General features: G+C 41.7%; 2 protein-coding genes across 20 annotated transcripts in view; one reads left to right on the forward strand and one right to left on the reverse strand.

The window, feature by feature from the left end:
• TBPL1 (TATA-box binding protein like 1) overlaps nt 1-3,499 on the reverse strand; it is a 29,380-nt gene extending 25,881 nt beyond the window's left edge. Inside the window, exon 1 of one of the 3 annotated variants that reach the window (XM_082405741.1) lies at nt 3,198-3,499. Coding sequence is in view for 1 of the 3 variants with exons in the window: in XM_082405740.1 (XP_082261866.1) it covers nt 3,198-3,319 (122 nt within the window). In the remaining 2 variants the exon portion in view is untranslated. The remainder of the gene's footprint in view (nt 1-3,197) is intronic. The other 2 variants (XM_082405740.1, XM_082405742.1) reach the window with 2 other exon arrangements.
• An 83-nt stretch (nt 3,500-3,582) lies between these two features.
• LOC309635014 (uncharacterized protein) overlaps nt 3,583-13,235 on the forward strand; it is a 165,887-nt gene continuing 156,234 nt past the window's right edge. For 16 of the 17 annotated variants that reach the window (XR_014248561.1, XR_014248562.1, XR_014248563.1 and 13 more), the window contains exon 1: nt 3,671-5,721. Coding sequence is in view for 3 of the 17 variants with exons in the window: in XM_082405762.1 (XP_082261888.1) it covers nt 5,676-5,721 (46 nt within the window). In the remaining 14 variants the exon portion in view is untranslated. Of the gene's footprint in view, nt 3,624-3,670; nt 5,722-13,235 lie in introns of those variants that run through there. The other variant, XR_014248560.1, reaches the window with a different exon arrangement.

Below are 13,235 nucleotides of genomic sequence, written 5' to 3' on the forward strand. Positions count from 1 at the left end.
TCTAATTTAGCAGGCATGATGAAATCCATACACCAGTAACTACAGCACCAGGCAGTATGTAATAAAGGATTTAAAATTCCAATTTATGTTTGTCATGTTTTAGTATCTATGCATGTCATTTCTCTGCTATCTGCAAGTGCACAAAAAGCACCTGAAGAGAAACACTTTCATCCAGCTTTGTACACCTGCCGTGGCATCAGACATATTAAAGGTACAACAAACATGAGTGTAAATTTCAGGAAATCTTTATTAATTCAAATGTCACAATACAGCTAAATTTTCAAAGCACTACAGGTTTTGAGCCACTGTGGAAACATTCTACTATCAATTCTACAATCAATGTACACTTTATTTTTCATAGCAATAATAATTCATCACATGGTCTATGATGCAACAGAAAGAAATCAATCACCAGGTAATTAAGGGCCTCCTCATCTAAAAACAGCACTAATACCCACTCAACTAGATTATACAATATTTGCCGATTTTTAAATACTGTGCCACACCCGTGCTAAGAAAGAACACTCTCCAAAAATATTCAGCTGTAGATTTTGCATGTATTCATTCTACTTTACAGCAAACTCTGCACATTCTATATATGTATACATCCACAAAAATTTCGACATGACAATTTTCCACATGAAACAAAATTGTGGGACTCACTTAAATTGTTCCCTCTAATTTGGCAAAGTGTAATTTCAGTCAAGTATTCAGATGCAAAATGATCAGAAAAGATGGATGTTAAGAAAAGGTTTTTAGAGTACAAATTATGAAAATCTAAGGTTCAATTAAAAACACACAGCAGGCTCTACAATACTCTTTTATTTTTAAAAAAGTGACTACATCTCCAATTACAGTGTTACCACTTGGACTTCTGAAACACCTTTTATTCCTAAACGTTCAAATATTTTTACGTGCCTTATTTCAATACAGTCTTGATTCTTGGTTTAAGGCTCTTACCTGTTGTATTCAGAATAAATACAGAGCATCTGACATGATCACTCCATTTTCCATATAAGGGGAGGGATACAGAAGGAAAATGCAACAAAGTAACATTAATGAAAAGGATATACAGGCCAAGGACATATGTTGAAAATTCCGTAAGAAACAGAAATAATACAAATAGCATAAAAAAATCACTTTTGATTGGGATGTGATTAAGTAAGGAGAGGAACTAAGACAACACAAAACGTTGGGAGTGTTGGAGCAGAGAGCAGGGAAAGCAGGGATTGTTAAAAAAGGTGGAAGTCGGGGCTTAAATCCCTTCCCCCCTCAAACACAGAAGGGGTAAGGGACAGAGGCAACAGCAAATAAAATCTAAATGAAGTGAGTGGGATGGCAGCCCTGAGACTGAGGGAACTCACTAAGTCTCATACACACTGAGAAAATCCTGGGACTCAACATCCAATAGCCTCAAGTGTGGTCACCCCCCAGAACAACGTTCACAGAAGTACAGCTACATGAAGAGATTAAGAAAAAGTCCTTGATTCACTAACCTAAAGATGACAATATTAGGTTTTTCTTCTTAAGAGGTTTAAAATGCAATTTTAAGTTTCCCAATGTTTATACTTCCCATCTTTGTCAAAGGAAACTGCCCACCTCTTTGCACATATATGAAATTCCTTAACAAGAGACGCTGCACCTCAATTCCATGAAAATGCCTAAGTCAAAAACTCTGTTCTGGCATCAACCAATCAAGAGCACAGAGCAGCAGATCATTACAGTTTCTGAGACTGATTCCAAGGGCAGAGTATGAAAAAAGCGGGCTGGGGGACAAGGATGAAACCTATTTGCTTAAGACAAGCCAGACTTAGCGAAAAAGGTAAGGAACAAATAGAAACTGTGGTTGACATCATTGCTTCTGTTATTTATCAATTTTGTTTTCATCTTTAATCTTCAACTTTATATAAAGAGCTTTGTTCCCACTGGACACAAAAATAGTATTACTGTAGTATGCATACATGGCCGTTTCAGCACGCCACAGGAAAACCTCATTTACTGACCTAGAATGGTTTTGGAAAGCATAAAACCATTAAATAGTTAGAGACGTAAGGCTTAAAGAGATAGCATAAACTGGCATTTAACGTATCAACTGCGAATAATTCTTTAAACCACACAGTGATAAAAATCCTTTCTCGATTTGAATGAACTGCCATTTTCTCAAACTTTCCAAGAGACTGCAGATTGTGCTAGAATAGCTGAACCTTCTCATATTTCTCTTTCCCAATTTCCCCAAGGAATCTGTTATTATTTCTTCACACAATAATCACACCAAGCTTGTTTCGGTTTCTTTCCTTGAGCCAGTTTTAAGGCACTGTTCTTAACCCTAAACACACAAGCCTAACGCTGGTTAACTGCCAGTGTCGCTCTGGAACTGCAGGTGACAGATGCAGTCAGAGAGCTCACAGATGTGGATTGGCTGCAGTCTGAATCCTATCGCAATGAGCACACTGACACAGCCCGCAGATGCACATCTCGGCAGAAGGAGAGAGTTTAAAAACCGTCATTCCCAATTAAATGTACTTTTAGAGCTTCTACTGGATATCACTAAGCGCTTATCCCGACTCTCAACCCTGCTTAGCCCTACCTACTATCCATTTTATCTTCCTCAGTTCCAGATCCTTCTTCATCAAGTCTAATTTCGGTTAATTCTACTACTAATAATAACATAAAGCGAGGCTGTTGGCATTGCCAGAACCAGGAACCGACGAAGGTGCTATTTGGGAGCCGGCCCGCCGCGGCAAAGGCCGTTGGAAGTTTTCTGGGAAGCAACGGACCCGCTAGCATCTTTACACGATTTCTCTTCCCCTGGGGGAGGGCTCCACAGAGACGGATGGGGAATCTCCCTTCTCCTGTCTTTCCCAGTGGTGGCTAACAGGAAAAATAAAATACCTCTTTTCTTATCCTACACCTCGCTGGATAACGCTCCCAGGCAGTGACGCCCCGCCCCCAACCCGTTATCCCTGATGAGACCCCCAAATATCACCCTGTCCTCCTAAGAACTGGACCCTCCCTCGTACCCCGGACCAATTTCCTACATCTGAGCGCCTCTCCCTCAGGCATCCGCCCGCACACACCCGAACCGCAGCACGGCCCCGGCTCCGCACACGCAGCCCCGCGCCAAGTCCCCCCGCACCCGGCACTCAGGCAGCCCGGTCGCCCGCGCTCCCCCCGCCCAGGGTCGCCGACGGGGTTACCGTGGGAAGAGCGGGCGGCGGCAGAGGACGCGGCGGCAGCGCTGCTGCCGGTTGCGGCGGACGCGAAGGATAAGCTGGAGGACAAGGATAATGATGAGGCGGGCGCGCTCCCCAGTCTCCATGGAACTCCCGCCCCGGCCCGTTGCTAGGAGCCCCCGAGGCTCGGGCTCCGTCTTTCGTGCTTTGTTGTTCCGGGTACAGGGCGGCCGCTGCTTCCCCGCGACAATAAATAGACAAGACGCGGGGGAGCACAGAGACAGCGCGCGGAGGCTAGAGCGCCGCCGGACAGGGCGCTCCTGGGTTCCTCGCTAGCCAATCACTTCCGGCTCTCACTGCTCCCGTCACTTTACCCCGCCCCTTCCTCCGTTTTCCTTTCCTCCTTCCTGGTGCCCCGGTCCGGCCCGGCCTGCTGGAGAGCTTGGCGAGGTGGGGCTGGTGGGTGTGGAGTAGGCTAGACTTTTGCTTCAGAACCGCTTGAAAAGATTTCGAGAAAACTATGTATCCCTTGTACATCTTTAGCTGGTAGCTAAACATGAGCACGTAATTTCTGGCGTACAGTATAATATAAACGAATTTTGGGGTTTTTTGTTTGCTTTTTGCCAAAACCTTGGAACTTTCGTTAGCTCATTCAATTTATAGAAAAGGTCCAAAATTCAACATAATTAGCGAAGCTAGCCCTTGAGAACTAATTTTTTTTTTTTTCCTAATTCTAACGAAGACATTTTCTGTGAAAAAGTCCTACTTCGCTTTTTCGGGTTAATTAACGACTTCGCGATCAAACTCTCATGAATGAATTCTAATCCTAGCCCTAAAATAGAGCGATAGAATATGAAAGATGAAAGAATGGATACACGGGTAAATTGATAGATTAGATAGATAGATAGATAGATAGATAACGCAGGAGTTTAGGTCAAGCTTCTGTCGCCTGTCCCTTCGATATTCCTTACTCAGCTTGGGTTTGCAATCAGGATTCTGCCTTGGGAGCCGGGAGGCTCTTCCGAGGCTTCTAAGCCGCGTAGCCGGATCCAAGAAGGACGGGAGGTGGGAGAGGGCGGCTGCAGGCTGGGACTGGGGCGCTGGGCAGGAGCAGCGGCGGCTCGGCTCACGTGGAAGCTGGGCGCTTGGGACTGAGACCCTTCCTCGGCTGTGCTCCCAAGTAGCCGTGAACTGACCCGGGAGACTCCCAGGGGTGCACATTCGCCAGTTTGAACGGCTGCGCTGGGGTCCTCGGGGACCCTCGCGGGGTGACTTGAAAGGCGCTGCCTGCGGGAGCGAGACCCGAGTAACGGCCCTGGGAGCTCCAGGCAGCGCGGGACCCCGCGGCGCCCCCAGAGCCCCACCCCCAGCTCGGCGCAGGCCTCTGCTCCAGGGCTGGGCTGCAGTCAGAAGCCTCTGGCCCTGGATGAGGCCAGTGGTCAGCTCTAATTTAATAAAAGGCCATGAGGCGGGCTCATGAGTACCTGGCCTCTGATTGGTGTGAATGCTGCATGAAAAATGATAACACCACAGTCCTTTTGAAAAGACTTTGGCTGACTTCTGGGGGATTTGGGAGTAGACAACCATTTGAGTGTTTCACTACTTATGGGGTCTTCAAGGATGCCTCTAGATCTTTTGCTTATCACTCTGACTGTTCAGTAAAATATCTGACATTTAAAAGCACTGTAGAATTATGGAACTTCCATTTTGTTTCATTTTCTTTACTAATTTATTTTTGAATAATATTCAATAATTATAGCTTGTATTATAATTATTTAATGAAGAAAATGAACAAGAATATGTGTGATGAAGAAAATGAACAAGAGGCTGGGTTAGAGAGTAATGTCTGCGGGTTAGTGGGGAGATGACTTTCAGGAGGTAACATTTTAACTATTATCTGAAAGGGATGGGAGTGGAAGGGGTGCACATAGTGTTCCAGGCGGAGGGAACAGTATGGGCTAGAATTTGCTGTGCTGGAGTATTAGAGTGGATGGGGCATCATGATCAGAGCAAGGGGTAGAGGACATGAGATGAAGTTGGAGAGGAACTAAGGCCTTGAACTTTCAGTGCCTTGCAGACCATGCAGAAGGGAGTTTGGATTTTCTTTCAAGTGCTAGTGGAAGTGAAGGGGTTTAAGCTGTAGAGTGGCAAGGGCTGATTTACCAAGGAAGTGGCAGGGGAAAGGCTCTATCCCAATGATTACTGCCACTGCTGAAAAGTCAGCTTTACAGCAATGGTGACTAAGGTCTTTATGAGGCACCCTCCTTGCAGGAGACCAGCAATATACCTGGTATCAAGCATGTCAATTGTTTTGGACCCCCTTTTGTCACAGATCAGTCAACAGTCTGTCTCATTACAGTATTTCCTTATTCTGGAATTGGGTTTGATTTTACTGCAGGCACCATTCTCCATAGACTCATTGAACGCTTTAGCTCAAACACCATTCCTCTGACCAAGGAATTCATTTCAAGATGAAAGAAGTAAGACAATGAGATAAAGCCCATGGGCTTCACTGGTCTTATAATGTGCTCCATTATTCAAGATCCAGGTAAGATTATAATATTATTCATTATTCAGGTGCCAGGTAAGGTTAGAATATACAGCATATGTTCTGAACCAAGCCTCTCAATTAATACAGAAATTGATATCTAGGCTGGGAAGACAGTAAACCTTATCAATTAGATATGTGCTACTAAAAATGTGATTTATAGACAAAAGCCAGTTTGTAAACTACTGATCAACAATAAAATAGGTATAGAAATCAAGAGGAGCATTTTGAAACTTTCAATAATCTGACATTACTGTGACATCTAAGCGTGCACTTTTGTATTTATGAAAACACTTGTCTGTGTTGGGTTGGTAAATAAAAACAAACAAACCAAAACACTGATCCTTCACCACAGTTATGCCCACTAAGGCTCCAGCTTTATGAACTTGGTTAAGAAAAAATCAGGTTATTGGAATATGTTGGCTACTGCTTGTCTCCCTTAGTGCTTTGAGAGAGACAAACTGTGGTTCAGCACAGCCTTTCTGAGGAGACAGGCCATAGTGGGGTGGTGCTTAAACAGCATTGTTAAGAGGAGTCCTTTCTGCCAGTGATTTAGTTATCCTATACTGGTAGGGATCAGATAATATCTACTCTGCCAATTGAAACAACGAAATTTTGTGCCCCACATAAAGTTAACATGCTAACTAGGAATGCAGAGTCCCAGCAGAACAGTGGAGTTGGGGATCCTCATTTCTCAGGATTCTACTCGAATATCTCCTGCTGTACACTCTGTACACCAACTGAAAAAGTAATTCCTCCCATTATGCCAGTTGAGTAGTGTGCAACTTATAGGACAGAGTGTGATACTGTAACCTGGCTTTATGACCCCAGCTGTTCCCTCCCTCTGTGCTCAGATAACGTAGTGTCTATGGCAAAGACAGTGAACTAAGATCTAGGGAGAATGATAGAGAGGCCAGGCCAGTTTCCAAGGGATAGAAGCAGGAAGGGCAGAGTCCATATTCAAAGCTTATGTCTCAGTGAGATTTCTGTTAACAAGCTAATGGGTTTCCCCCAAATGACACTGTTTGAAGGTATAGCCAGAAAATCCTCAGCCTGGCAGAAGGCATCTCCTGGTATGCTATCTCAAAGGCAATGTCCCAGTCTCTGTCTCTGTAGAAAGATGAATTCACTTGCTGGGGCAGTCCCAGGAGATTCCTTCTCACTATTCCTCTAAGGCAGGGTCTTTCAGGATAATAGATAAAGGAAATCTTGGCGCTTTGATTGGCTCACCAGATATCTCAGTTCTCTGCTGGAGAAGAGCGGTGCTTCTCACCCTTGTTACTCTTGTCCAACAGGATACAGTGTAATCTCACAGCCATCACATACTGCGTCTCCTTTTCGCCCTTTCTCATTAGTTTTTGTTATCCCATCCCCTACCTCCATTATTGTATATTTGTACATTGGGGAAAATTTTATTATTCATCCTTTAGCTACATCTGGACCTGATCAAGATTGACTACACCCAAAGACCCTGAATTTGGGCTGGGTCTGACTTTGAGTTTTCTCCTCCCACTGGGTAGGGAGTGAGTACATTGTCAATTGTATATGGATCATTGCTTTATGTTAAGAGAAACTATAGCTATGGAGAAATCAGTGTGTGTGTTTATGTGTGTGTGTGTGTGTGTGTGTGTGTGTGTGTGTATGTGTGTGTGTGTGTATGTATACACCGAGCAGCCAAGGGTGATGTGAAGGGAACATTTATTGTTTTGTCAACCCAGAACTCCCCTCTTCTTTTGGGAAGAGTACTCTTCCCTCCTATTTGGGGCAACTACTTCTAGTCTTTATCTACCTCCAATCTAATATGGGTCCAAATGGGACGTGCGGTAGCCACAGTGATCGACAGAGCAGTGGGTTTCTGAGCTGAGCTAAGGCAACTATATAGTATCTGTACTGTAATTGAGTTATGGCTCTTCGTTCCAAATTCAGTCTTTGTGCCTGTTCTGTGAAGGTAGATCTTGACCCATTAAATATTCTTCTTTTGTTAGCTATCACGGTGTTACACTTTGTCAGTAGAAAAAGTGCTGGAGCAACACTGAAGGAGGGGAAGGTTTTGCTTCCTGGTTCCAGTGTGCTTCCCTGCCAGGCCCGGAAGCATGGAAGGTTTTTCTAGAATCCATCTCCTGCAGCACAGGTGGCTTCCCCAGCCCCACTCAAGGGTCTGAAGGACAGTCAGTGGTGAAGGAAGATCTTCTAAGTGGGCATAATTCAAATAGTATATTTGTTTATTCACCATGTCTGGAGTGAGGGATGACCAGAGTGGGCAGTTGCTAATGGTTTTTCTAGATGGAATGGGATTGGAAGATGGGAGATGAGGAAGTATGGGGAAGAGGTATATGAATGGATTTCTCTGAATGGGCACAGACTGTGAAGATATTTGTGTCCTATCTGAATCACATTAAAGGTACGCACTGCAGAGGAGACTTAATCATCAGGTGGATAAAATGGCACACTCTGTGGATGTCAGCCAGCCTCTTTGCCTAGCCACCTAGCCAGTGCTTGCTCAATGGGCTCATGAACAAAGTGGCCATAGTTGTAGGGATGCAGGCTGTGCATGTGCTCGGCAACCTGGATTTTCCAACACTAAGGCTCACCTAGCTGACGCTACTGCCAAGCGCCTAATTTGTCAAAAGCAGAAAACAACACTGAGTCCCTGATATGGCCCCAGTCCCCAGGGTGATGAACCAGCCATCTGGCAGGTTGATTACATTGGACCTCTTCCATCACTGAGGGAGCAAAGATTCATCCCCATTGGAATAATTACATGTTCTAGAAATGGATTGGCCTTGACTGCTCATAATGTTTCTGCCAACACCACTGTCTGCGAACTCCCAAAATGGTTTATCTACCACCGGTACATTACACACAACACTGCATCTGATCAGGGTGCTCATTTTACAGCAAAGGAAGTGTAGCAATGGGTCCATGTCTATGGAATTAACTGATCTTACTACATACACCATCACTTGGAAGCAGCTGGCTTAACTGAAAAGCGAAATGACTTACTGACAACACTGTTATGATCCAGTTGGGAGGCAACACTCTGAAGAAATGGGATTCTGTTTTACCAGATATGTTTTGAATCAGAGACCATTATATGGTACTCTCCCTCCTACAGTCAGAATACATTTGAATCAAGGTATGGCAGCGGGAGTATCTCTTTTCACTCTGCGGATTTTTCTTCCCTTACCTAAAAACTTTGACTGCTGCTGGTGTGGAGATCTTAGTCCCCAAGGGAAGACTGTTTCCTTCAGGAGATGCAATGGTTCCACTAAATTGGAAGATGAGGCTATGAGCTGGTCATTTGGGGTTCCTTATACCACTGAAACAAAAAGCAAAAACGGGGTAATCTACTGGCTGGAGTGATTGATCCTGATTACCAAGGGGAAATTGGCTTGCTTATTCTACACAATGGAGGCAAGGAGGACAGCCTGGAACCCAAAAGATTTTCTGGGCATCGTCTTAGTACTTGCATGTCTAGTATTAAGAATAATGAAAAATTAAAGCAACCAAAAATAAAAAGTAGGGTTCTTGAGGACTCAGAGCCTTTGAAAATAAAGATCTGGGTCATTTCACCAAGTAAAGAATCCCAACCAGTTGAGGTTCTGACTGAGGGCAGGGGAAATACAGAATCGTTAGAGGAAAATGGAAGCCATAGATATGAATTATGATTTTGTGAACAATTACAGAAACAGGGACTGCAATATCTTTGTATATTATCTATTGACTTGTTATATCCATGTGTTTATTTGTATTTACTAATCATTTTCTTCCTTTCTCTCCTTCCCATTTTTATTTTATATTGAAGTTGTCAAAGTTGTATTCGTTTCCTAGGGCTGCTATAACAAAGTACCACAAACTTGCTGGCTTAAAACAACAGAAATTTATTCTCTCACAATTCTGGAAGACAGAATTTTGAGATCAAGGTATCGGCAGGGTTGGTTTCTTTGGGAAGCTCTGAGGAAGAATATGTTCCATGTCTTTCTCCTAGTTTCTGGCGACTGGCTGCCTGGTAATCCTTGGCATTCCTTGGTTTATAACATATCACTCCAGTCTCCGCCTCCATCTTCATATCGTCTTCTCCTCTGTGTCTCAGATCCCCCTCTTCTTTCTCATATAAGGAACAGTAGCATTGGATTTAGGGCCCCCTCTAAATCAGGATAATCTCATCTCAAGATCCTTAATTTAATTATATCTCCAAAGAACCTATTTCTAAATAAGGTCATGTTCACAGGTACTGAGGGTTAGGACTTGGACATATATTTTGAGGCCACAGTGCAACTTACTATAGAAGTTAGCTTTACAATCAGTCTTTAGGTAACAGAATATTCAGTGGAACTGTGACTGAATTTGAGGATTAATCAATACAGGCAGCAGTAGATACAATGACTCCTAGGAGTCTGTCTCCTCATTTTGGGGAAAAGGTGAGTCGTTCACTTGTAAGAAGGATAGTAGTATCTTACTGTAATACATAGAACCAGAGCATTGATTTAAATAGACAGGTGCATATGGAAGCTAAGTAGTCACAAGTTCCTGTAGTGCACGGGGCTCCTACAAAGTGAGTAGCTTGAGTGTCTGCTTCCTGCAACACATGCAGCTCCCGCAGTTCCTAGCTGCTGCAGCTACTGCAGTTCCTAGCTCCTGCAGCTACCTCCAAATCTCCTCCTCATCACTTGGTATTGTAGGATATTGCCTCCAGTCAGTCGTCACCTTGTGAACTACATTCCCCAGCACCCAGGGCCAGTTTCCAGTGAATTTTGTCTGTCAAGCATCATAGCAAATTCTGTGTCACTTGGTGAGCCATGGCCATGCCCTCTCCGACAAGGTCTGGAGCTCAGCCATGGAGGGCTTTTTTCTTGGTTGTTCCATCTCATACCTAGAGGTGGCACCTGTTCCTTATTTGCACTATTCCTGTATTCCTTAGAGTTTTCTTTATTTCACACTAGCCAATTCCTCAATACTCCAGTCCCCTGTTATAGTAAGAATTATGTTGTACTGTCTCTGCTCAAATTACTGTGTGATTTATCTCTCCTGATTGGATTCACTACTCCACTTTCCTGGCTCCTGTGATTGGTTGGGAAGAGGGTGTACGACCAAGTCAAGTCAAAGAGTTTTGTTTATTGAGATGCAGCTAGGAAAAAGAACAATTTCCTTTTTTGGTAGTGAAACTGGGAAGGTGTGAAATGAGGGCAACAGGCTGACGTATCCTCTTCTGTAAGGCAGAGAATGATAATCACTAGGAGATAACAAATCCGACATGGAGACAGAAGATGGAGAGAAAAGAGAAGCAAGTGATTGGCTGGAAAGTTCAGTGGTATAGAGAAGTCAATTCTCCTCAATTGTATGTATAAATTTAATGGTATCCCAATCAATAGCCAGCAATAATTTTTTAATGAAATTAGTCAGATTCTAAATTTCATCTGAAAAAGAAAACGCAAGAGCATAACATAGACAATTTTGCAAAAGAGGGAATATTATACTGCCAGATATAAAAACACATTAAAAAGCAGTAATAATTAATGAAGTATACTTCGGGCAGGAATGGGCAAAAATATGAGTGGAAAAGAATAGAAAATACAGATCCATGTATTTAAAGAAATCTACGAAGTGATAAAGATGACATTTCAACTCTGTTGGAACAGGATAAACTATCAATAGATGGTATTGAGACAGTTGGCTATCCATTTGAAAAACATATAGTCATATCTTTATTTAGTAACAAAAAATAATTTCCACATGGATTAAGGATCTCCACTGTCTCTGATTTTAGCTCCGTTTTGAAGAAGTTCTTGACATTTGTCAAATGCATGGGTTTCAAAGATCCTCAGCTCTATTAGGTTTTATCATCAAATCTCTATCCATATAGTTTATTTTAAAGTGACTACGTAACCTTTCATTCGACACATGTAATACATGAATACACTTCTCAGTAGAAATTCAGACAACACAAACATACACGAAGTGAAGTCTCCTTTAGTCCCCCACCTCCTGCCGTCCCATCCCTCCCCAAAATTAACACTGTAGTGTGACATTTCCTTTATATGGTTCAGAATTTCTCCAGCGCGCTAGTCTTCTGGCATCATAGACTCCTTTTTAGTGCTCTGAATTAATTTTTATTTGTATTTCTTCTGTTAATTTAATTGAATTTTGAAAGACTAAGGAGGTAAATATGTTTTTAGGCCGCCTTCTTGAAACAAAATTTACTTGGTCGTTTGATTAATAATTCAATTCACAACTTAGATAAATAATAACATTATTTTGAAATATATAAAATAAAAAATTATTTTGAAAATGCATCTTGCCCTCTAGTGGTGAGAAAGTTATCTACTTGATTTCTACTCTGGAAATTCTATCATGCTATTTAGCAGTTCAAGTAAGTTGGGAGAGCAAAGTGGAGTCTGATGCAAAAAGAGTGTCCTTAGATTTGTATTGTTTAAAAGAGGAGTTAAGGTATGCTGAACGTTAGACATTGTTGAGTTGTTAAATAAGATTACTAGAAGACTATTGCTATTATAAAAAGTAAAAAACAGACTATAAATTCCCATCTAATAGAAGGCCAAAATTAAACAACAAAACAAACGGATATAAAGAAAGTCAAGAGAGAAAGAAAACATAGAAATAGTAGAACAAAAGAGATCATAAAGTAAGATAGTGGAAACAAATTCTAAATTTCCAGTAAACATAATACATGTAAATAGATTAACCTCACATGCAAAAAATCAGAAAATATAGTAATAGATTAAAAATAATTCAACTATATTCTGTCTATAAATATATTAAGCTCACCAGTTAAAAAATAGAGATTGTTCTGGTGGATTAAAAAATAAAAAATAAAAAAACTAAGAGAACTATATTGTTTCCAAAATATTCTTTACATTTAAAGAACAGAAAGAATGAAAGCTAAAAAATGCAAATGATTCCAGAAAAATGCTAAACATTAAAAACCAGTAGCCATATTAATATTGTCAAAACAAAAACAAAATTGATGAGAAATTGACAAATTTAGATCAGAGAAGATATCCCTATAAACCTCTCTGATTTATTGAAATATAAAGCCGTTAAAAATTAATAGAGCTATAGTTTTTTGTTTTGAATTTTTGAATTTTATTTTATCTTTTATACAGCAGGTTCTTCTTAGTTATCTATTTTATACATATTAGTGTATACATGTCAACCCCAATCTCCCAGTTCATCCCACCACCCCTCCCCCACCCGCCCCCACCACTTCCCCGCCTTGGTGTCCATACATTTGTTCTCTACATCTGTGAACAGAGCTATAGAAGTTTTAATCAACATAATTAACAAGTTTTACTTGCTTTAAAGAAGAAAGCCTGAAAATTGATATGGGAAGTATCAAGTTAGAGAAAGAAAAACAGAAGAAACTCCAAGAAAGCTGAAAAAATACATTCACTTCAAATGGACCAAATATATATGTAATGCGATCAAGACCTTCTGTCCTAAATAATGCTGCAAAAGACATTTTGAATTCTTCTCTGTCTCCCCTATTTTAGACACCA

Source organism: Balaenoptera borealis, assembly GCF_965194805.1.
Source record: "Balaenoptera borealis genome assembly, chromosome: 9".
Lineage (NCBI taxonomy): Eukaryota > Metazoa > Chordata > Mammalia > Artiodactyla > Balaenopteridae > Balaenoptera > Balaenoptera borealis.